Below are 23,637 nucleotides of genomic sequence, written 5' to 3'. Positions count from 1 at the left end.
TGATCTGTTGTATCTGGGAGATGCAGTGCTGCTGTGGGGGCTGCCCTGAGAAACTGCTGATGGGAGTTACACATGTCCCTGGATTTCCCTGATCAGCTGGAGCTGTGCTCTTGTGGCAGGATGTGAATGCAGGCATAGTAAAGCATTCTCCTGCTGGGGCTACCTAGTGTGCTCTAGTGTACAGGGTAACAAACCTGTCTGGCAAAGAGTCGGAGAATAAAAGGGCTTAGGTGATCCGAACTTCAGAAACAAACTGAGCTTAAGGATCGACTCTGAAGCGTTGTATTTGGCAAAACATGAGTTCATGAGCAGAGAGTTATATGTAGTTCTCAGAGCTTTCAAATGGGTGCTTATTTGATACCACTATAGCCATAACAGTTCATGGAGGTGCTTTTGAGATGAGAAATAACTCTGAGTGCTGATGGGGGCATCTCTGTCTAGTGTGCTCAGTTACAGTAGCTGAGCAGATGGAGCGTCATTTTATGTCCGGATTATTCCAAAATGCCTGATATCCTATGGGGAAAACTGCTAACAAACTTCAGTCCTAGAAGGGAAGCTAGATGCTACTGTTTTCCCCTTCTTTCCAGGTTTGAGGAGCTGTGGTACTTGTGCTTCAGGATTTTCCTTTTATTAATTGATATAGTAATTAAGTAAGGACATCTGAGTGGGGAGAAAAAAAAAACACTTTTTGGCAAGGCCAATTAGAAACTCTCTCTGCAAAAAGGTGGGGGAATCCCTTTAAATATACTGCTTATCTCCCTTTTCAAGAACAGCTACTAGGCTCTCCAAAGCCGAAGGGAGGAACAAAATCTAACCAGCTTCTTTAGCATAGCAAATATTTAATTGAGATTGGTGGAAACCGTGCGTTAACTTCTTTTTCCCACATATGTCAGGAATGGTTGCTGTAGCCTTGCATGGTTTTCAAGCGGACCGATACTTACCTACAAAATGGTGCTTCTTGTGTGCGTGGAGAAGCAGGCAAGACCGTGCTTGTGACAAGGCTATGCAATAGCCTGAGCTGTGAGGAGCCCTGGCCCATTCCATTGGGGTTCCACTAGATCCTTGCAGGGAATGTTATTCCCTGTGCTGAGCTGGATCCTCCTGATAGACATTAGGTGCATGTGGTGATAAGGGGGATGCAAGGAGGCAAAGTGAATTCTCTTTTCCCTTGTCTGGGAAGACTGCTATATTTAAGGGACAGCTACTTGGTACCTAGCAGGAGGGGAAGGGCAGGAAAAGGAGTGGGGCTGAGGTGCTCCTGTGAGGCACTATCTCAGGCAAAAGTCAGTAACCCTGAGGTTTCCTCCTTGGCTGATCATCCCCTGTTCCCACAACCTCCACCTCCAATCAGGGTGCGCTAGTGCCTTTGACTGCCTCCTTGCACTGTGGTCCTCCCTCCTGCAAAACACGGTTTTCCCCCTGCTCTGTTTCCAGGCAGTCTCCTGTCCCTTCTTCCTGGGCCTCTTCTCCACTTGCAAGGGTCTTACTGACTTCCTGTTCTACTTGTAGTTCTGAGTGGGGTGTTCCCTTAGCTCCCTTTTAATGGGATGACCTGTCGTACTGGTGTAGGGGTTAAATAGCTAATGTAGAATAAGCTGAGTCTTAGAGCACAAGGACCTATGATAACTGGCGGAGTCCGGATGTCCTGCTCATGGCAGGGGCAGAACCCTTGATAGATGGCAGGGTCAGGATGCCCTGCTCATGGCAAGGTCTGGACCCTTGATAGGTGGCGGGGTTAGGGTGCCCTGCCCTCAATCAGGATGATAGAAGGGCTGCTTATCCAGATGTTTTAATTCAGCAAAATAGATAACATTAGCAAGAATGCAAAACAGGAAAATGGGAGGGGGAAACACTGTTGGGTAAGAACGGTATAAAAGAGGGACGCCCGAAGTGGTCGGGGTCCGTGGTGTGACCCTTGCGTGGGAAAGCCCGGACCCCAGCTAGCTGGTAATACTTATTATCTTTCTTCTATTAATAAAAGACAATATATATCTATGGTGGTTGCCTCTCTCCCTGTCAATTCAGTTGACGGACCCAACACTGGCTTGGCATCAGGGATGCTCAGCTTCTCACTAGGAGTGAGGTGATGGCAGTAGGCGTGCTGCTCTGGGAGCAGCTGCCAAATCAGTCACCCAAATGTTGGGTCTCTGCCTTAGCCTCTTGTAGAAAGGGCTGTTGTGCAGTACTGCAGTGAATCCCAACTCTATGGAATTCCTTTTAATTCTGTGTGTGTGGGCACCTTTCACCCTTTCCAAGTGTTGTCTGTTGGCCCTTAGTGTCTGCTTGCTTTGCAGTAAAGTTCAGGGACAGAGCTGTGCCATACAAACAGCCCCTGTCTGGCATGACCTGTGACCTCTCCAAAGGCTCTCCTCTTCCTCTGGGTTTCTGTGAGCACAGCAGCAGTCTCACAAGAACAGATCTATTTCTTTGCAGAAGGTGGTCACCAAACACAGCCTGAGTGTTATAACCCTGGTTTGCTTGAGTCTTGGAGCCCTGCTCTCTCCCATGCCCTCCCTAGCAGAGGGAGTGCAGCTCTAGCAGGCACCATCCCATGGCCATGGCAGCCTCCCAGAGCTCAACCTCTAACTTGAAAGGGGGAATCCAACCTTGGTCCCCTGAAGGATTAAAGGAGCAGCCTGCCAGAGCCTGAGACTGTCTCTGATGAACCTTCAGGTGTCTCAAAAGACTCACACTGCCTGTGCTCTGCTTGCTGCTGTGAGTCTGTCCTGCAGCCTGGTTTTGCACAGGGCAGTGCTGAAGTTGAGGGACCTTCACAGAAGAAGCACCGCTGCAGAAGCAGGAGATGGAAGTGGGAATGGCCTCTTAGGAGATCTTTGCTTCACAGCCTTATTTCTTCTGTTGGATCTACCCCAGGACAGCAGCTGCTGTAGGTGTGAGCAGAGACTGCACCTCAAACCTCCTAATGGAGGAAGCAGTTTGTCCCATCAACTATTGCTGCCCTTCTCTGGCACTTCTCCAGGTACTGTTGTCTTCTGTAAACTTTCTTCAGCTGGAGAAGACTTAAGATCACCAAAAATCACTAGCTTAAAAGCTTCGTTAGTTCAGGTTGTTCAGTTCCTAATCCAGGGCAGAGAAGGTGTTGCCAAATCTTAAATTTAAGAGGCCCTATTGGTTATGCTGCTTAAATCCTGACCAGAGTTTATTTTATTTTACTTTATTTAATCTTATTTTACTTTTACTTTTGAGTATATATACACACACCTGAATATCGATCTTCAATGGATGCATATAGCAGGAGAAGCAGGTCTTGACGAGCCCTGGACATTGCACTATTGAAGAAATCAGGTAATAGATGTGGTCACTGAGCAATGAGTTAGTAAGGAAGGTGTAAGGGAAAAGCCAAGCTCAGGACACAGTGGAGAGAAGTTTTGAGTCCTTCAGCGAGGGACAGCACAGAGCTGGTAAACGGGAGGTAGGCTGACTGTTCCACTCACTATTGGAGTTAGGCTGAGTTCCTTGGGATCGACAACAGGCTTCAAGGTAAAATTCTGCAAGATGGTGGTTACAAATAAGAATATCTCCATGCGTGCCAGGCCTTCTCCAAGGCATATTCGCTTGCCTGAAATTAAAACAACAAATATTGCTGAGCAGGTGTTGCAGAGTGGACTGGGATTTGTGCTATGCAACTGTGTTACACAGCATTGTTTATCAGATACAGCCATGGCAGTGAGGTGACTGTGAGGATTGTGGAACATTTTTGCAAGGGAACAGTTTGCTGGGGAAAAACTGGACACGCTCTGGTAGTTTGCTAGGGTATGCGAAAGAAGAACGTGAGCAGGAGAAGCCTTGAGCACCAAGGAGGCACATTAGGAGGCAGGATGAGAGGGAGCAAGGTGGCATAAAGAGCAGGTGCAAAAGCAGCAGGTTGGGGATATTGCTGAGTGAGTGGTGGCATATAGCGTGAGAGGTATTTAAGATGAACTTTGGAAAAGTGGAGTTACTGTGCAAAGCACACGGATTTCTAGCGAGAAAATGGGTATGATTCATGTCCTTCCATCAGGAGCTCCCAGGGTGAGGTTTGAGAAGCCCCTGAGCCCTCTGCAAGATGGGAGGTGCGCTTGGAGAAAGGAGCACTTGGGAGTTATCCAAAGAGTATTGAGTTGTGAGGAAGCCATGGAGGGACCAAGTGGAGAGAGGGCAAGGAAAGTCTGTGTGTGTGTGTCTGTGTGTGTGTGAAGGCAAAGGTGGGCTGGTTCCCAGAGGAGGAGGTTGGCAGCTCCTGAGAGAGGAATGAGAAGAGGAAGCACGTGCCTTACCTGCGGAGAAGGGCATGAAGAAGTCGCTCTTCTTAAAGGTGCCGTTTGCGTTCAAGAAATGTGCGGGGTTGAACTCTTGTGGGTTTGCAAACTCTTTACTGTCATGGAGGACAGAACTGAGATGGGGGTAGATTGTTGTCCCCTGCGGTAACATAAGAAGAACAGAGCATAACGTGGAGGTGAGTTACGTCTTGTAAGCCGATTGCCTGCCGAGTTAAGGATGAAATTTCCTGCACATTCTTGTTGGTACCAAAGGGAGAATATGAACTAACCTTGGGAATGACGTAGCCTCTGAGGTGAGTGTCTTTGTTCACAGAATGAGGAAGACTCAAGGGGACGAGACTGATGAAGCGCTGGATTTCATGGACCACAGCATCTGTGTAGGGCAGCTGGGTCCGGTCAGCCACACAGGGTCTTCGTGATCGTCCCACCACCTGGTCGATCTCTTCCTGAACTTTCTCTGTCATGAAAGGCACAGACTATTAATAAGAGGGTGAATAAAACCAAGCCTACTCAGCAAGATCGTTCCAAATTGTCCTACTGTTTTACTAGGGCACCAGAGCCCCTAGGAAGACTGGTGCTGATTTTGCAGCTCCACTGCACCCTTTTGCAAAGAGTGCCCTCCAGCTAAATAGGAGTACTGGAAGATAAAGATGTGCATGGGCCAAGTCTCAGACTCTCCAGGGGCCAGCTGTATATGCCTAGGAGGGCTGCAAGGTCCACTAAGGCCCACTCTGGGAAATGAGATTGCAAGAACTTTTCCTGTTTTGGGGGAGAATAAGAGAGAGAGAGAGAGGTGCGGTGGGGGGATTGCATTGCCCACAGTGTTGTGCATAGCAGAAAGTGGTGTTACACCTGAGTCCAGCGCAGAGGAATGGCTGGAGGGGAGCAGGTCACAGACTGGTACCTTGTATTTTGGGGTGTTTGAGAAGCAGCAGAAGTCCATATCTTATGGTGCTGCTAGTTGTCTCAGTTCCAGCAGTGAACAAGTCAAGGGTGCTGGTTATCAAGTTGTTCAAGTGGAAATGGGAGTTGGCATTGTGCTTCTCCTAAGAAAACAAGAAGCAAACAAACAACAAAACAAAAACACAGGTCAAAACAGGTCTGTTTCCTGAGAAACATGCCTCCTTCTTGTATCAGTCCAGGCCTCCTTCTCCATCCCGAGCTGTTATGTTCCCCTGTTGAGGAGCAGCAGTTAGCTGCAACATTACAATTCAATGACTGTGCAGTAAGATAGACCCCCAGGGCAGCTTTCTTTCAAGCTGTGCATGGCATGGCAGCTAGCTGCCCACTTGCCCTTCCTGCGCGCACTGCTTTCCAGCCAAGGAACTGCGACATCAGCCTGCAAATGTCTCTGGGCTTTGTGGAAAGCAAATGTAGGGTTTGATGTCCAAGGAGCTGCAGGTAGTGGCCAGTGAGCGGGCAGATCCAGAATTCTGTGCTCTAACAGACGTGACATCCGTTTTGGGTGTTTTCCCAGTGCACAGACGAGCTTTCAGGGCAAAGTACAGGGAAGGGGTGAGTCCAATGTGTGTGTGACTTGGCAAAGGAAAGGGGCTCCGGGTAGGTGTGCTTGGGGAGGAGATGGGGCTACATGCTGTCTCCTTACCTCCTGCATTTTGTTGAGGAAGCAGTCAATGAAATCCCGAGGGGAGCTGGGGTCTATGGAAGCTTGGTGCGCCTTCACCTCCTCTGCCACAAAGGCTTTTAGAGTCTCAAATTCTGCGAATATTTTGTTGTGAGGACCGGGCATGTAATCCAAGATCTTTGGGAACATCTGATAGAGCTGAAAAGACCAGGAAGGTCCTTAGTGTGATCATTTCCCCATCATTAGGAATTAGCAAAAGTCCACAACCTCTCAACAGAGCCAGTCAGAGGGGTAGTGAGGCCTGGACAGTCTGACAGAGAGATGAGGGTTTGCTTAGTAGTAGTAGTAGGAAACTCAGAAGCAAAGGAGAAGGGTGGTCAGGACTAGGTGTAGGCTGCACCTAGCCGGTAAAGCCAGCTTGGTTTGTGAGGGCTCCTCTTGCTCTAGAGTGAATTCCCTCCTGTGCAGTGCGGGGTTAAGAAGCTGTATGTACTGTTGTGTCCTAGTGTGAAGAACTAGTGAAATGGGATTTCACTAGGAAAGTAGCCTCCTGCAACCCTGGAACTATATACCCCCTGTGAAATGGCTGCTAATATACCTGTCCCCAGTGGGAGTTGGACACCTTAAACAAGTTGTTAATGTTTTTCATCAAGGCCAGAAACTTCTTGTCTCTATAGTCATATCGGTTCCCAAAGACGATGGAGCATATGATGTTGGAGACAGCACAGCTCACTATGTAGGTTGGGTCAAAAGGCATTCCTGCAAGGTCACAAAACAAAAAAGGAAAGAAGCAACATTTTTGGCTTCTGCTGTAAAATGCTAGCTCTATAGCTACTTGAGCCCTGAGGAGGGTTAACAGAAATACCACATCACAGTCTGAATGACACAGAATGCTCCTCCAACGGTCATAGTAAGCAATCATGGAATTATTTGTTGCTTTATAATGAGGCAGCATTCATGCATGGGAACCTGAATTAAAAGCTAAGAACATGTGTCACCTTAATTCCTGCATTGGACCAGCACCAACACTGCTTACTTCCTACAGGCTTTCTTAGCAAACATAAGGTGTGTTAAGAATAGACCGTACTGTTTGTTTTGCTGATCTCTTCCAGCAGGTGCCCAGCTTCCTCTTGGATCCTCTCCTCGATGCTCCTCTTTCCCATCCCAAAGTTGCGCAGTGTGGTGAGAGCAAATCGGCGAACTTGTAGCCATTCCTCGTTGTTGCTGAAAATGATGCCTGCAGAAGAGGAAGGAAAAGGGAAGGCCTGGCTGAATGACATGGGCATGAGATGAACTGAAGCTCACAGTGACAGTGAATTTCGTCTTCAGGAGAATGCCTGCAGGGTAGCATCATAGAGTCCTTCAGTGCGGAGGAGACCTTTGGAGGTCGTGTAGTTCAACATCCTCGTTTTGACTCTTTCCCTCACGTAGCCACCCTCACTGTGAACGCACCATTCTCTGTAAGCATGAAGGTCTTCCCTTGCTGCAGCCTGCGCCTGTTACCTTGCCCTTTCCCTGTCCGTCTCTAAAAGGAGCCTGGCTCCATTTCTCTGTTGCCCTCCCTAAGCAGGGAAAACAACCACCAACCCTTTGCTCTGCCTTCCCTTCTCCAGGCTAGATCCAGCCACTTCCCTCAGCCTGCCCCTGTGCACACCTCACTCCAGCCCCTGTCCCTGCCTGTCTGGTCCTCAACCCTTCTCTTCTCAAAAGCAGCTCAGCCAGTAAATATACCTAGTCCGTTGTTAGCTCTGTCGCCGATCGGCCAGTGTCCTCTGGGAGCAAACTCGTCTGCGCGGTCTATCAAGGCTTCTTTCACCACATCATGTCCATGGAGCACCACCACGGGGTCGGAGCCCAGGTGCACTGTGAACACTGACCCGTACTTTTTGCTGAGCTGCCAGAAGACAAAAGAAAACGTGGCCGTGGAGCAGGTGGGCAGAAGAAGTCAGAAAGTGGCCTTGTTGTTGTATTACCCTGTGGGTAATGTGTTCTCAGACATAAGGAATATCAAGATCTGGCCTTCCCACAACAAATATGGATATGTAAAGGCCTTGCAGCCATCAGGCGCTCAAAACCAAGGATCACAGCAGTACAGAGCAGCAGCTGAGATGATACTCAAACTTTTCTCTCCCTCTAGGATTGACCTTCCTCAGGCTACAGCTCATATTTCCCAGAATGTGCAGAAGAAAGTGAATGAGCCAAAGCAAGTGACCTTACCTGCTCAAGGGTTTTGGCCAAGTCCTTTGGTTTCACCTGCAGCAAATTGCCTAGAATGGGAAGGGGAGCAGGTCCAGGAGGCATCTTCCTTTTTCCAAAGCTGCTTCTCCATGCTGTGAAGGAGAGCAGGCAAATAATGCAAACTAGTAGGACAGCACCTGTTGCTCCCAGGAGCTCCATTTTCCTGGTGGAGAGAGACTCTGGAATGAGTCTGTCCAGCTGTAGAGCTTATATACTCCAGAATTGTGTAATAAAACACCCTATGGCTGACTTAGTATTATGGGTCAATCATTTGCTAGCTTGCCGTGTGTTGTAGAAAGAATTTTGAACTTATATCAGTGTTTATTAGTGATCAAAGCTGTCCCTGCTATCAAGCAATTGCATGTGTCAATTGAGGTGGACAACTTCATGCTGATTTCGTAAGGTATAAAAAGTAAAGTACACTTCATGAAAAGTCCATAGGTAACAAGCTTTTATTTAGAGATCAGCATTCCACTTAACAAGGGCTCTCATTAAAATCAGCGATGTTGAAATATCCTACACATAGTTTGGTGCCATCTGGAGTTTCTGTTCATTGGTGTTGATCTATCAGTGTCAGAGGGGGTGAGCCATCCCTGATTGCCCAGAAGGACTTCAGGAGCAATCAAAGACCACAGTGGGAGCACTGAGCACTGATATGATCAATACTGCATTATATTCTCTGTGGAGTGAGCCATCCTTGATTTTCTGGAAGACTTTCTGACACTGTTACTGATGTTCACAGCATTCACGATGGGCTGAATATATTGGCATGTTGTTTTGTATGCACAGCGATTGCTTGGTGCAACGCTACCTAGCTATATGCGGCCTCACAAGAGACGAAAGCACCAAATGTCCACCTGGTGAGGTGGAGAAAGGTCTCCAGGTATGTCATTCCTCACTTATAATAGATAAGTAATAGTGATAAATTTTGGAGTAAGGAATTCTTGCCCTTAGTGGTGGAGGATTGGGTTAGGGAATCACTTAAGTAATCTGGACATGGAGAGGACCAGTGGATCTATCCGTGAGTGTTGAGGGAGCTGGAAGATATCATTGCAAGTCCACTCTTCATCATCTTGGAAAGGTTATGGAGATCAGGTGAGGTGTCTGAGGACTGCAAGAAATGAAATGTCACTCCAGTCCAGACGCAAATGTGATGTAGCAGATAACCTGGGATGCTGTTTCCAAGCATATTGAGGATACGCAAATCATCAAGAATAGTCAGCATGGATTCCCAAATAGGAAATCACATTTCTGCAACCTTCTATATTTAAATGTCCATCTGGGTAGATGAGGGGGGAGCAGTGCACGTTGTCCACCTTGACTTCAGTAAGACTTTTAGCATGGTCTCCCATAACATCCTTGCAGTCACACTGAGGAAGCGAGGTGGTCCTTATAGTTGCAGTAACTAAAGTAGTTCATTATCTGCTTGTTATCGTTATTTAATCTCATTTCATTCCTTAAGGCCTCTAAGCTGGTATTTTTGAGTGAGTCAGCAAGTTCATCCCAGTTGCTGACTTGCTGCTCTGAACCTGGATCCATTCGGACCCCTTGATCTTGCCAGGGCATTTTATGGGAGATATGTGATATTAGGAAATCTCTGGACACGGAAAGCCGAGTTCATGAGAGCTTGCACCACACTAGCAGATGCACAGGGGATTTAAAAGGATAAAAAGGAAACCTCAGATGACTAGTCAGTCAGACCTCTACCTGTGGGAATCTGTGGCTCTTTTCACATCCCAGTAGTGTCCAATGATTTTCTGCATCCTCATTTCTGTCTGCAGAAGCCCAGAGTAGGAAGGACTGCTTTGTCCTATGTAGCCATGTGAAGACCCAGGAAAGCTGAACTCAAAGTCCCTCTATCCATCTTCCCCAGGAACTTTCATTTGAAGTTCAACAGAGGCAGGTATTATGGGTATTCAGAGAAAAGACTAACAGTGCTTAGCCTGAGAAAAGTATTAGAGCATCTGCTTCACCTCTTTTCTTTTTCCAAACAAATGCCAAGCTTCAGAAAGTGCCTCATCATCATCCTGTAGAATTTCCTGCCGGTTTGCTGTTTCCTTATTTTCTTTGGGGATTTTGTCTCAGTAGGGGACTGTGCCAAATGCTGCCCCTACCCCCTTGTGCAGCCAGCCCCATTCTTCTGAGAGACAGTTGGTGTGGGTATGTCTCAGGTCCACCAATCCTGCTGCGCTTCTGGGCTCAGTGTGTTGACTGAAGCACACATCTGTGTGCTGGCACTTTGCATCCCGTTGCCACATACCATGTATGGTACAAGCCAGGCGTACAGGAGTCTTACGTGAAACACCTGTCAAAACAGGTATTGCTGTAGTGAATCTACACTGCTCTCGGTGTTGTTTGAAATAGAGTTATTCTTCTGGTACCTGTAGATATTTTTACTATCAGCATATGCACTGTACCACCACATTAAAGTCTAATGAACCCTCTCTCCCTAAAAACATTCCAGAGTATTTTATTTGTTTTTAATTACTCGGTAGACAACAGATATAAGTGAGTCAAAAGTAACATTCAGTGTCCCACCATGCCTGTGAGATTTGAATAAACTCCCTTGACACAGTTCTCTCTTTCTACTGTCATAGAGCCTCCCCGCCAAAGTCCAAACGTTTTCCCCAGTGCCTCTCCTCAAAGCTGCTGCCTGGTGCCAGGCAGGGTGTAGGAAAAGCATATTTGCTTCACAAGCTCTACTCAAACATCAGCCACAATAGGCTCTGGGGGGATGGAGTCCTGCTGAGCAAATGATCACATTCCTAGCAGCTGGGATGGCAAAAGTTGAGCAACAGGGCTCCTGTGGTCATGTCCAAACAGCCTTGAATGCAAATAGACTTGTAGTTCACAACTTGAAATGGTAGAGGGGAATCACCTCCTTTTACATGTGAAAAGTCCCCTGGGCCCCCTTGTTCACTTGTGCATGTGGAGGGGTAGCTGTGGCTATGTGACAGCATGCTGCTCAGCTTTGGAAGGAGCAGCACCTCCACAAAGGCAGAAAGAACACGTAATGGATCTTCCCAGGGGAAGCACGTTCCCTTTTGTGCTTTTATTCTTCTCCTCTCACCATATCTTACATGGACACACAGCTTTTTCTACTCATGCTGCTTCATGAGTGGTGAGAGTAGCCAGGAGGGTGCATGGGGAAAAAGCAGGTAGATCTCCTCAATGCACCATAGATAGGGAGAACTCTAGAAAAAAATGAGCCTTGAAGTCACTTCTACAGATCCAACATAAATTGCAGAAATAAGCTTCTCTCATCTCAGTGATATGAATATGAGCCCATCTCCTGACATAAGCTTGCCTCCTGTCTTTTTTGCTGAAGGACACAAGAGGGCTGTGATGGGTTCAGATCCAGGTGAAGGAAATGAAGGTGTTAAAATGGTCGGCTGGGACCACCTGGCCATTCAGGAGTTTCTACCTGGCTTCTTTCTGATGACAGGAGGCCACACAATTTAAAAGGGCTAGGTTAAGCAGAGCTGCTGTATGGTCCTTGGCAGGAGAAGAGGATGGGTGCAGTAGGGCAGGCTGGGACTTTGCTTGGTGCTGTATTCCTGTGGGGGTTTCTTGGCCCCCTTGCTTTGGTCCTGGAGGTCCAGGGTGGCTTTTTTGCTGATCCCTCCATGCTGGCTTGTGGTCAAGGCGGCTAGCAGCTCACCCTGCCCCCAGGCTGGGAGGAAAATGCTTCCCTGGTAGTGACTGCTTGGGGTAAGTGAGGGTGATGTCCAGAGTTTTCCTCACTGCTGTATCTTTGCAGAGTGCCAGCTGTAACTGAAATGAGGCGGAAGGGTCTGCTTTAGCAGGGAAGTGCTTGTTGTCTAACCACTCCTGTGCCTGTGTAACTGGGGGCTGACTGTATGGCCAAGCATTTGGCTTGAGTGCTACACCTCTGTCCGGATGGTCTTGGAAGCCTCATTCTGGCCCAGACCTGAGTGCTGGCTGGGACCCTGCCCCCTACAGAAGGGTCAGGGGTGGTGCTCCCTGCCCTCTCTGTGGGATGTTTAGGCTCTTCCTGCTGTCTCAGCTACCCCTAGATACAGAGGGGAAGGCACATGCTGTGCAGAATGACTCCAGCTGTGGTCTCTGAGAGTCCAGATGGCTCCAGGAAAGTGTCCCTCTCCTATGCAGGCTGCTATGTCTTTGAATGGGTGAGTGACCTTAGGGGTCCAGCTGGGGCTGTGAGTACAGCTGCTGTGACCGCCCTGACCTGGGTGGTCCTTCCCCAGGAAGGCAACTACTACATGCTGGTGGGGCTTGAAGGGACAGATGCTGCTGGGCAAGAGACTCTCCTTGAAGAGAAGCTGCTCAGGTGCCCTGTGGACCTCCCTGGTAAGGCTCTGATATCCCTTTAGACACCTGCCTGTGTCTGAATGCCCTTCCCTTTGGGTAGTTACTCCTAGACAGAGAGTGGCAAGGTTGGAAGGAAACCTGGCTTGGTACTGCATGGAGGGTTCCTGTCATGGAACGAGTGGTGGTGGGCATGAGTGACACAATGCACTTTACTCCTGTGAAAGAAATAGTAATAGGTTTTATTGATAATGACAATGGTTTTATGAGATTCTATGGCAAGGTCACTTATTTCCTGCACGGAGGCTCAAGATACCTGCAGAATTACCAAGTGCACCCTCCCGTCAGGTTGCTATAGATGTAAAAGATGCTCCAGTCTGGCTTCTAGCCTGGCTCCATGCTGTGTGTTTGACCACTCACCTGTGTGTATGAACCTTCTCTTGACATGTAGATAGCGGGGTGCTTTCCCACTGGGTGGCCTCTGTGCGTTCCTTCCCCCTACTCCTGTGCTCTTCCTGCCAGCTCCTGCTGTCTCTTCCAGCTCTGGATGCTCCAAGCGGTAGTGTCTGTTCTGCTGTTGAGAGTCAAGAACGGCTGCCCTGTGCAGTTACGCACAACTTATGTTCTAGGGCTTTAGAGGCAGGAGTACAGGTGGAACTTGTTGCCTTAGTGTTTTCTGTAATGCCTGAATCTTAACCTCCTTACTGCTCCTTTTCCCTAAGGTCGAGACTGAAATCTCTGTTTTCCTGCAGTCACCGCTCACTGCACACTGGATGGCCAGTTCTCCGTTGCGGGGTCTCGGGATGTGACTCTGCCACCCCTTATTCTGGAGTCTGTTCATCTGGCCAGTGGGCCCAGTACTGGCTGCATTCCTGTAGTGAGGAACAATGCATTTGTTGTGTACAGATTCCCACTCTCTGCCTGTGGCACTACTTTTCAGGTAAGAGCTCCAGTGGTCTGCAATAGTAGCAGCCTGCAGACCTGGAGCAACCTGTTGCAACTTGGATACTTCCAGAGGCCCCATGCTCTTCTCTAGTATGACTTTTCTGGACCTTCAGTGCCAGGAAATGTCGTAACAACGACTGTTGTTGCAGGTAGCTGGGGATCATGCCATAGTGTCTGTTCTGCTGTTGACAACCAAGACCGGTTGCCCTGTGACCCTATGCCTATAAGCTGGGCGGAGTGTGAAGAGCGAGGCTGTTGTTACAATCCTGGGGACAGGGTGAAGCCTTGTTACTATGGTAACACAGGTGAGTGGGTGTGACTGACTACCCTCATAGCTGCAGGAGAAGCTGGTGACTGGGGTGCCCTGCTCCACCAGGGAAGCAGGGTTGGTGTGTACCAGTAATGCAAGTGGTTTAGAGCTGCACTTCTCACTATGGAAAGTCTTCTGCCCAACTGGAGCGTCTAGCTTTGTAATCTCTATTGCAGTTGCAATCTGTACTTATGACTGGAATCAACAGTGCTAGTGCTGAATGCAGGTCAGAGCTGGCTGCACCCATGTCGAGCTGTGCATAACTTGGGGTTCTAGAGCTTAGAGGCAGGGGAACTGGTGGAACTTGTTGCCTTGGTGTTTTCTGTAATGCCTGAATCTTAACCTCCTTACTGCTCCTTTTCCCTAAGCTTGAGACTGAAATCTCTGTTTTCCTGCAGTCACAGCTGAGTGCACACTGGATGGCCAGTCTGGACCGTCTGTGCCGGGGAATGTCGTAACAACTACTGTTGTTGCAGGTAGCTGGGGATCATGCCATATATGAGAACGAGTTGGTGGCATCTAGAGATGTGGAGACTGGGAACCTTGGCTCCATCACTAGGGACAGCATGTTCAGGTAATGTCTGGGGCTGGTCTGGCCAGATGGAGTCCTGCCCAGGGTCTCTAGAGAAGCTCCTGCTTGTTGCAAGTTCTGAACTCACAGCACGGGTACTGGAAGAGGCTAGGGAGTGGTATGTTCCCCCTTTAGCCAGAATAAACTGATGCTGCTCAGGTATACTTTGCAGACTCCAGTACCCACTCTGGAGAGAAGCTGAAGTAGTTAAAAGCATGTGTGGGAGATGCTGTGGCAATATGATTAATCAAATGAGGTTGTGAGTTGTGGTGCAGGGGGAGGAAAAGGCATGTCTGATCTCGGCTCATCTGCCTGACTCTCTCTTGTCTCACGAGGTTACACGTACGCAGTAGTTACTCCATCACTGGGAACTTCATCCCCTTGAGTGTTCAGGTGTTCACAGTGCCGCCTCTTTCTGCCGTGTCCCAACCTGGTCCTCTGTCCTTGGAGATGTGCATTCCTGCAGGTAGGAGGGCCACAGGACTTGCTAAAATGTCTAGCGGCAGAGCTCTAACAACAATCTGGTGATAATGGGGCTCTGATGGGCAAATCCTGGCACTGCTTCTCTGCTCCTTAGAGGACTTCCTGGCATGGCTGTCCTTAACTGCTCTTCTGGGTCTAAAGTGACTTTTGTGTGTTTCTTGTGGTCCAGATGCAAGGTATAGATCCTACTATGCAGGCAGTGACTATCCTGTGGTGAAGGCTCTGAGAGACCCCCTCTATGTGGAAGTGCAGATCTTCCAGAGGAGGGACCCAGACCTGGTCCTTGTCCTGCACCACTGCTGGGCCACTCCCAGTAGTCACCCTCACCAACAGCTACAGTGGCCTGTCTTGGTGGATGGGATGGATGGCCTAGGATGCCCCCAGCCTAGGATGTTCTTGAGATCAAACAACCAGTGGGGGCAGTAGTAAGTGCCAGTCTGCAGCCACTGTGAGCTGCTGTGTTGAGCTGGCTTAGGGAATGTGGTCTAGCCACACTGATAAGTATTTTCTAGGCCTTCTTGGCCCAAGGTCCTTAGTAGCCCTTGTAAATTAGGGAGCATCTGGGCTGAAGCTCAAATTTCTGAGCGGGAGTCATGTGAAGTTCACCATGCCTCCTTGCTTGCTCAGTAGTGCTGGGATCAGTCCTCAAAGCTCGTTCCAGCGCTGCCTAGGCAGTGGTCACAGCAGGGATGTTGGGACAGCTGTGCTATTCCCAGGTATTGGGAGAAGTGTAACTCCAGAGGGGACCCTAGTTTGAAGTCTGTGTGGTAGATATAAAAGCTGCCTGAGACCCCTCTGCTCTTTGTGCCAGGCTAAAGCTGTAGGTGAAGCAACCCAGAGCAACTTTTTTGCATTCTCATCTTTTGAGACCCGCACATCACCTGTCCAGATGCCTGACCCAAGGCCCTTGCCCCTTCTTTCTAGGTGTACCTGCACTGCACTGCCTCAGTGTGCCACCGGTCGGAACAGGAATCCTGCAGCATCGCAGCCTGTCTGGCTGGAGCCAGTATGTGCTCTATCCTTGCTGTCCCCTTGTGCAAAGGGACAACAGCGACCACGTAGTCCCCAGCTGAGGGGGAAGGGCATAAGGGATACAGAGAGTACTGACTAGTTCTGTTGGTAGTGCTCTATGGGGGCTTGTTTCCTTCCTTCTTGCTGAGGAAGGGCTCTTGCCCTCATGCCAAGGAAGTGGAGACCTTCATAGGCTCTTAATCCTGTTCCTTGCTCACTTCTGGTATCTGTTGAGCAGCTGATTTGGACAAAATGTGGCAGCCCATGCAGTGCAATGCGAACACAAAACATGTGCTGTCTGTGCCAGAGTGAGTGTTGGCAAGGGTGTGTCTGCTAAACACAATATTTGAGGCCACAAGTCCCATCCCCTAAAATCCCTGCTGTTATGTAGGGAGCAAAAGGAGTGCTGAACATGGCCTTCAGCAGGGCGCCTCCCATGTCACCAGCGAAGGCCCCGTGATTCTCCTGCAGGATCAGCTAAGACGGGGGCCTGCCATGGATGGCCTTGGTAAGTGTGTGGGCCTGCTGCCCTCCCTGTCTGGGGACAGAGGCTTGTGTAAGCCTTTCTCATGGAAAGGGAGTCTGGGGTGACCCTTGTGTGGGAAAGCCCGGACCCCAGCTAGGAGGTAATGCTTATTATCTTTCTTCTATTAATAAAAGACAATATATATCTATGGTGGTTGCCTCTCTCCCTGTCAATTCAGTTGACAGACCCAACACTGGCTTGCCTCAGGGATGCTCAGCCTCTCACTAGGAGTGAGGTGATGGCAGTAGGCGCCCCGCTCTGGGAGCAGCTGCCAAATCAGTCACCCAAATGTTGGGTCTCTGCCTTAGCCTCTTGTAGAAAGGGCTGTTGTGCAGTACTGCAGTGAATCCTGACTCTAAGGAATTCTTTTTAATTCTGTGTGTGTGGGCACCTTTCAGCCTTTCCAAGTGTTGTTTGTTGGCCCTTAGTGTCTGCTTGCTTTGCAGTAAAGTCCAGGGACAGAGCTGTGCCATACAAACAGCCCCTGTCTGGCATGACATGTGACCTCTCCAAAGGCTCTCCTCTTCCTCTGGGTTTCTGTGAGCACAGCAGCAGTCTCACAAGAACAGATCTATTTCTTTGCAGAAGGTGGTCACCAAACACAGCCTGAGTGTTATAACCCTGGTTTGCTTGAGTCTTGGAGCCCTGCTCTCTCCCATGCCCTCCCCAGCAGAGGGAGTGCAGCTCCAGCAGGCACCATCCCATGGCCATGGCAGCCTCCCAGGGCCCAACCTCTAACTTGAAAGGGGGAATCCAACCTTGGTCCCCTGAAGGATTAAAGGAGCAGCCTGCCAGAGCCTGAGACTGTCTCTGATGAACCTTCAGGTGTCTCAAAAGACTCACACTGCCTGTGCTCTGCTTGCTGCTGTGAGTCTGTCCTGCAGCCTGGTTTTGCACAGGGCAGTGCTGAAGTTGAGGGACCTCCACAGGAGAAGCACTGCTGCAGAATGAGAAGCAAGAGGTGGAAGTGGGAATGGCCTCTTAGGAGATCTTTGCTTCACAGCCTTATTTCTTCTGTTGGATGCCCCCCAGGACAGCAGCTGCTGTAGGTGTGAGCAGAGACTGCACCTCAAACCTCCTAATGGAGGAAGCAGTCTGTCCCATCAACTATTGCTGCCCTTCTCTAGCACTTCTCCAGGTACTGTTGTCTTCTGTAAACTTACTTCAGCTGGAGAAGACTTAAGATCTCCAAAAATCACTAGCTTAAAAGCTTCGTTAGTTCAGGTTGTACAGTTCCTAATCCAGGGCAGAGAAGGTGTTGCCAAATCTTAAATTTAAGAGGCCCTATTGGTTATGCTGCTTAAATCCTGACCAGAGTTTATTTTATTTTACTTTATTTTATCTTATTTTTACTTTTGAGCATATATACATACACCTGAATATTGATCTTCATTGGATGCATATAGCAGGAGAAGCAGGTCTTGACGAGCCCTGGACATTGCACTATTGAAGAAATCAGGTAATAGATGTGGTCACTGAGCAATGAGTTAGTAAGGAAGGTGTAAGGGAAAAGCCAAGCTCAGGACACAGTGGAGAGAAGTTTTGAGTCCTTCAGCGAGGGACAGCACAGAGCTGGTAAACGGGAGGTAGGCTGACGGTTCCACTCAATGTTGGAGTTAGGCTGAGTTCCTTGGGGTCGACAACAGGCTTCAAGGTAAAGTTCTGCAAGATGGTGGTTACAACTAAGAATATCTCCATGCGTGCCAGGCCCTCTCCAGGGCATATTCGCTTGCCTGAAATTAAAACAACAAATATTGCTGAGCAGGTGTTGCAGAGTGGACTGGAATTTGTGCTATGCAACTGTGTTACACAGCATTGTTTATGAGATACAGCCATGGCAGTGAGGTGACTGTGAGGATTGTGGAGCATTTTTGCAAGGGAACAGTTTGATGGGAAAAAACTAGACACGCTCTGGTAGTTTGCTAGGGTATGTGAAAGAAGAACGTGAGCAGGAGAAGCCTTGAGCACCAAGGAGGCACATTAGGAGGCAGGATGAGAGGGAGCAAGGTGGCATAAAGAGCAGGTGCAAAAGCAGCAGGTTGGGGATATTGCTGAGTGAGTGGTGGCATATAGCGTGAGAGGTATTTAAGATGAACTTGGGAAAAGTGGAGTTACTGTACAAAGCACACGGATTTCTAATGTGAGAATGGGTATGATTCATGTCCTTCCATCAGGAGCTCCCAGGGTGAGGTTTGAGAAGCCCCTGAGCCCTCTGCAAGATGGGAGGTGCGCTTGGAGAAAGGAGCAGTTGGGAGTTATCTTGAATTGTGAGGAAGCCATGGAGGGACCAAGTGGAGAGAGGGCAAGGAAAGTCTGTGTGTCTGTGAAGGCAAAGGTGGGCTGGTTCCCAGAGGAGGAGGTCGGCAGTTCCTGAGAGAGGAATGAGAAGAGGAAGCATGTGCCTTACCTGCGGAGAAGGGCATGAAGAAGTCGCTCTTCTTAAAGGTGCCGTTTGCGTTCAAGAAATGTGCGGGGTTGAACTCTTCTGGGTTTGCAAACTCTTTACTGTCATGGAGGACAGAACTGAGATGGGGGTAGATTGTTGTCCCCTGCGGTAACATAAGAAGAACAGAGCATAACGTGGAGGTGAGTTACGTCTTGTAAGCCGATTGCCTGCCGAGTTAAGGATGAAATTTCCTGCACATTGTTGTTGGTACCAAAGGGAGAATATGAACTAACCTTGGGAATGACGTAGCCTCTGAGGTGAGTGTCTTTGTTCACAGAATGAGGAAGACTCAAGGGAGAGAGACTGATGAAGCGCTGGATTTCATGGACCACAGCATCTGTGTAGGGCAGCTGGGTCCGGTCAGCCACACAGGGTCTTCGTGATCGTCCCACCACCTGGTCGATCTCTTCCTGAACTTTCTCTGTCATGAAAGGCACAGACTATTACTAAGAGGGGTGAATAAAACCAAGCCTACTCAGCAAGATCGTTCCAAGTTTTCCTACTGTTTTACCAAGACACCAAAGTCCCTAGGAAAACTGGTGCTGATTTTGCAGCTCCACTGCAACCTATTGCAAAGAGTGCCCTCCAGCTAAATAGGAGTACTGGAAGATAGAGATGTGCCTGGGCTAAGTCTCAGACTCTCCAGGGGCCAGCTGTATATGCCTAGGAGGGCTGCAAGGTCCACTAAGGCCCACTCTAGGAAATGAGATTGCAAGAACTTTTCCTGCTCGGGTGGAGAATAAGAGAGAGAGAGAGGTGGGGGGGTGGGATTGCATTGCCCACTGTGCTGTCACAACTGAGCCCAGTGCAGAGGAATGGCTGGAGGGGAGCAGGTCACAGACTGGTACCTTGTATTTTGGGGTGTTTGAGAAGCAGCAGAAGTCCATATCTTATGGTGGTGCTAGTTGTCTCAGTTCCACCAACGAACAAGTCATAGGTGCTGGTTATCAAGTTCTTCAAGTGGAAATGGGAGTTGGCATTGTGCTTCTCCTAGGAAAGCAAACAAACAAACAAAAAAACAAAACAAAAAACGCAGGTCAAAACAGGTCTGTTTCCTGAGAAACATGCCTCTTTCTTGTATCAGTCCAGGCGTCCTTCTCCAGCCCGAGCTGTTATGTTCCCCTGTTGAGGTGCAGCAGTTAGCTGCAACATTACAATTCAATGACTGTGCAGTAAGATAGACCCCCAGGGCAGCTTTCTTTCAAGCTGTGCACGGCATGGCAGCTAGCTGCCCGCTTGCCCTTCCTGTGCCCACTGCTTTCCAGCCAAGGAACTGTGACACCAGACTGCAAATGTCTCTGGGCTTTGCGGAAAGCAGACGTAGGGATGATGTCCAAGGAGCTGCAGTTAGTGGCCAGTGAGTGGGCAGACCCAGAATTCTGTGCTGTAACAGACGTGACACCCGTTTTGGGTGTTTTCTCAGTGCACAGACGAGCTTTCAGGGCAAAGTACAGGGAAGGGGTGAGTCCAATGTGTGTGTGACTTGGCAAAGGAAAGGGGCTCCGGGTAGGTGTGCTTGGGGAGGAGATGGGGCTACATGCTATCTCCTTACCTCCTGCATTTTGTTGAGGAAGCAGTCAATGAAATCCCGAGGGGACCTAGGGTCTATGGAAGCTTGGTGCGCCTTCACCTCCTCTGCCACGAAGGCTTTTAGAGTATCAATTTCTGTGAATATTCTGTTGTGAGGACCGGGCATGTAATCCAAGATCTTTGGGAACATCTGATAGAGCTGAAAAGACCAGGAAGTTCCTTAGTGTGAACATTTCCCCATCATTAGGAATTAGCAAAAGTCCACAACCTCTCAACAGAGCCAGTCAGAGGGGTGGTGAGGCCTGGACAGTCTGACAGAGAGATGAGGGTTTGCTGAGTAGTAGTAGTAGGAAACTCAGAAGCAGAGGAGAAGGGTGGTCAGGACTAGGGGTAGGCTGCACCTAGCCGGCCAAGCCAGCTTGGTTTGTGAGGGCTCCTCTTGCTCTAGAGTGAATTCCCTCCTGCGCAGTGGGATGAAGAAGCTGTATGTACTGTTGTGTCCTAGTGTGAAGACTGAAATGGGACTTCATTAGGAAATGAGCCTCCTACTACCTTGGAACTATATCCCTTCTATGAAATGGCTGTTGAATATACCTGTCCCCAGGGGGAATTCATCATCTCAAACAAGTTGTTAATGTTTTTCATCAGGGCCAGAAACTTCTTGTCTCTATAGTCATATCGGTTCCCAAAGACGATGGAGCATATGATGTTGGAGACAGCACAGCTCACTATGTAGGTTGGGTCAAAAGGCATTCCTGCAAGGTCACAAAACGAAAAAGGAAAGAAGCAACATTTTTGGCTTCTGCTGTAAAATGCTAGCTCTACAGCTACTTGAGCCTTGAGGAGGGTTAACAGAAATACCACATCACAGTCTGAATGACACAGAATGCTCCTCCAATGGTAGTAGTAAGCAATCATGGAATTATTTGTTGCTTTATAATGAGGCAGCATTCATGCATGGGAACCTGAATTACAAGCTAAGAACATGTGTCACCTTAATTCCTGCATTGGACCAGCACCAACACTGCTTACTTCCTACAGGCTTTCTTAGCAAACATAAGGTGCGTTAAGAATAAACTGTACTGTTTGTTTTGGTGATTTCTTCCAGCAGGTGCTCAGCTTCCTCTTGGATCCTCTCCTCGATGCTCCTCTTTCCCATCCCAAAGTTGCGCAGTGTGGTGAGAGCAAATCGGCGAACTTGTAGCCATTCCTCGTTGTTGCTGAAAATGATGCCTGCAGAAGAGGAAGGAAAAGGGAAGGCCTGCCTGGGTGAGCTGGCCATGAGCTGTACTGAAGCTCACAGTGACAGTGAATTTCATCTTCAGGAGAACGCCTGCAGAGTAGCAACGTAGAATCCCTCAGTGTGGAGGAGACCTTTGGAGGTCGTGTAGTTCAACATCCTCGTTTTGACCCTTTCCCTCACGTAGCAACCCTCACTGTGAACGCACCATTCTCTGTAAGCATGAAGGTCTTCCCTTGCTGCAGCCTGCGCCTGTTGCCTTGCCCTTTCCCTGTCCATCTCTAAAAGGAGCCTGGCTCCATTTCTGTGCTGTACTCCCTAAGCAGGAAAAACCACCACCAACCCCTCGCTCTGCCTTCCCTTCTCCAGTTTAGACCCAGCCACTTCCCTCAGCCTGCCCCTGTGCACACCTCACTCCAGCCCCTGTCCCTGCCTGTCTGGTCCTCAACCCTTCTCTTCTCAAAAGCAGCTCAGCCAGTAAATATACCTCGTCCGTTGTTAGCTCTGTCCCCGATCGGCCAGTGTCCTCTGGGAGCAAACTCATCTGCGCGGTCTATCAAGGCTTCTTTCACCACATCATGTCCATGGAGCACCACCACGGGGTCAGAGCCCAGGTGCACTGTGAACACTGACCCGTACTTTTTGCTGAGCTGCCAAAAGACAAAAGAAAACACGGCCGTGGAGCAGGTGGGCAGAAGAAGTCAGAAAGTGGCCTTGTTGTTGTATTACTCTGTGGGAATGTGTTCTCAGAGATCAGGAATATCAAGATCTGGCCTTCCCACAACAAATATGGATATATAAAGGCCTTGCAGCCATCAGGCACTCTAACCAAGGATCACAGCAGTACAGAGCAGCAGCTGAGATGATACTCTTAACTTTTCTCTCCCTCTAGGATTGACCTTCCTCAGGCTACAGCCACAGGTTCTCCCAGTGCACTTGGCTCATGTTTCCCAGAATGTGCAGAAGAAAGTGAATGAGCCAAAGCAAGTGACCTTACCTGCTCAAGGGTTTTGGACAAGTCCTTTGGTTTCACCTGCATCATATTGCCTAGAATGGGAAGGGGAGCAGGTCCAGGAGGCATCTTCCCCTTTCCAAAGCTGCTTCTCCATGCTGTGAAGGAGAGCAGGCAAATAATGCAAACCAGTAGGACAGCACCTGTTGCTCCCAGGAGCTCCATTTTCCAGGTGGAGAGGCACTCTGGAATGAGTCTGTCCAGCTGTAGAGCTTATATACTCCAGAATTGTGTAATAAAACACCCTATGGCTGACTTAGTATTATGGGTCAATCATTTGCTAGCTTGCCGTGTGTTGTAGAAAGAATTTTGAACTTATATCAGTGTTTATTAGTGTTCCAAACTGTCCCTGCTATCAAGCAATTGCATGTGTCAATTGAGGTGGAGAACTTCATGCTGATTCCGTAAGGAGATATGTGATATTAGGAAATCTCTGGACACAGAAAGCCGAGTTCATGAGAGTTTGCATCACGCTAGCAGATTCACAGGGGATTTAAAAGGATAAAAAGGAAACATCAGGTGACTAGTCAGTCAGACCATTAGCTGTGGGAATCTGTGGCTCTTTTCACATCACAGTAGTGTCCAATGATTTTCTGCATACTCATTTCTGTCTGCAGAAGCCCAGAGTAGGAAGGACTGCTTTGTCCTATGTAGCCATGTGAAGACCCAGGAAAACTGAACTCAAAGTCCCTCTATCCATCTTCCCCGGGAACTTTCATTTGAAGTTCAACAGAGGCAGGTATTATCGGTATTCAGAGAAAAGGCTAACAGTGCTTAGCCTGAGAAAAGTATTATAGCATCTGCTTCACCTCTTTTCTTTTTCCAAACAAATGCCAAGCTTCAGAAAGTGCATCATCATCCTGTAGAATTTCCTGCCGGTTTGCTGTATCCTTATTTTCTTTGGGGATTTTGTCTCAGTAGGTGACTGTGCCAAATGCTGCTCCCACCCCTCCATGCAGGCAGCCTGGGGGCTCTGGGGCGGATGGAGTCCCACTGAGCATATGATCACATTCCTAGCAGCCGGGATGGCAAAAGTTGAGCAACAGGGCTCCTGTGATTATGTCCAAACAGCCTTGAATGCAAATAGACTTGTAGTTCACAACCTGAAATGGTAGAGGGGAATCACCTCCTTTTATATGTGCAAAGTCCCCTGGGCCACCTTGTTCACTT

At 48.8% G+C, this 23,637-nt stretch overlaps 2 protein-coding genes and 1 pseudogene across 2 annotated transcripts; 1 reads left to right on the top strand and 2 right to left on the bottom strand.

Moving 5' to 3' along the window:
• Window positions 1-3,349: 3,349 nt before the first annotated feature.
• LOC148593331 (cytochrome P450 2C19-like) lies at window positions 3,350-20,306 on the bottom strand. Its single transcript, XM_088531417.1, has 10 exons — window positions 20,284-20,306; window positions 8,083-8,266; window positions 7,597-7,759; window positions 6,953-7,102; window positions 6,464-6,624; window positions 5,887-6,063; window positions 5,185-5,326; window positions 4,550-4,737; window positions 4,278-4,419; window positions 3,350-3,580 (listed from the first exon to the last, which is right to left on the bottom strand). Exons 2-10 carry the CDS (start codon window positions 8,260-8,262, stop codon window positions 3,399-3,401), a joined length of 1,485 nt encoding a protein of 494 aa, XP_088387543.1. The 5' UTR covers window positions 8,263-8,266; window positions 20,284-20,306; the 3' UTR covers window positions 3,350-3,398.
• Window positions 10,643-15,128, top strand: LOC148593332 (zona pellucida sperm-binding protein 4-like; annotated as a pseudogene).
• LOC148593330 (cytochrome P450 2C19-like) lies at window positions 17,742-22,642 on the bottom strand. The gene is made up of 9 exons (XM_088531416.1): window positions 22,453-22,642; window positions 21,943-22,105; window positions 21,299-21,448; window positions 20,810-20,970; window positions 20,238-20,414; window positions 19,534-19,675; window positions 18,919-19,106; window positions 18,647-18,788; window positions 17,742-17,972 (listed from the first exon to the last, which is right to left on the bottom strand). Exons 1-9 carry the CDS (start codon window positions 22,630-22,632, stop codon window positions 17,791-17,793), a joined length of 1,485 nt encoding a protein of 494 aa, XP_088387542.1. The 5' UTR covers window positions 22,633-22,642; the 3' UTR covers window positions 17,742-17,790.
• Window positions 22,643-23,637: the final 995 nt, after the last annotated feature.

The sequence above is a fragment of the Tinamus guttatus genome, unplaced genomic scaffold, assembly GCF_059628265.1.
Source record: "Tinamus guttatus ecotype Peru unplaced genomic scaffold, ASM5962826v1 Tinamus_guttatus_pri_ptg000416l, whole genome shotgun sequence".
NCBI lineage: Eukaryota > Metazoa > Chordata > Aves > Tinamiformes > Tinamidae > Tinamus > Tinamus guttatus.
The sequence above is the reverse complement of the archived record's forward strand: the minus strand, read 5'-3'. Positions and strand labels throughout refer to the sequence as shown.

Coding starts and splice junctions, on each gene's coding strand:
- LOC148593331 (XM_088531417.1), bottom strand. CDS start 8,262: ATGGAGCTCCTGGGAGCAACAGGTGCTGTCCTACTAGTTTGCATTATT. Junction 6,064..6,463: donor CCAACTCCCACTGGGGACAG/GTATATTAGCAG, acceptor TGGTCTTTTCAG/CTCTATCAGATGTTCCCAAA. Junction 4,420..4,549: donor GAGGCTACGTCATTCCCAAG/GTTAGTTCATAT, acceptor ATGTTACCGCAG/GGGACAACAATCTACCCCCA.
- LOC148593330 (XM_088531416.1), bottom strand. CDS start 22,632: ATGGAGCTCCTGGGAGCAACAGGTGCTGTCCTACTGGTTTGCATTATT. Junction 19,107..19,533: donor CAAACACCCCAAAATACAAG/GTACCAGTCTGT, acceptor CTTTCATGACAG/AGAAAGTTCAGGAAGAGATC. Junction 18,789..18,918: donor GAGGCTACGTCATTCCCAAG/GTTAGTTCATAT, acceptor ATGTTACCGCAG/GGGACAACAATCTACCCCCA.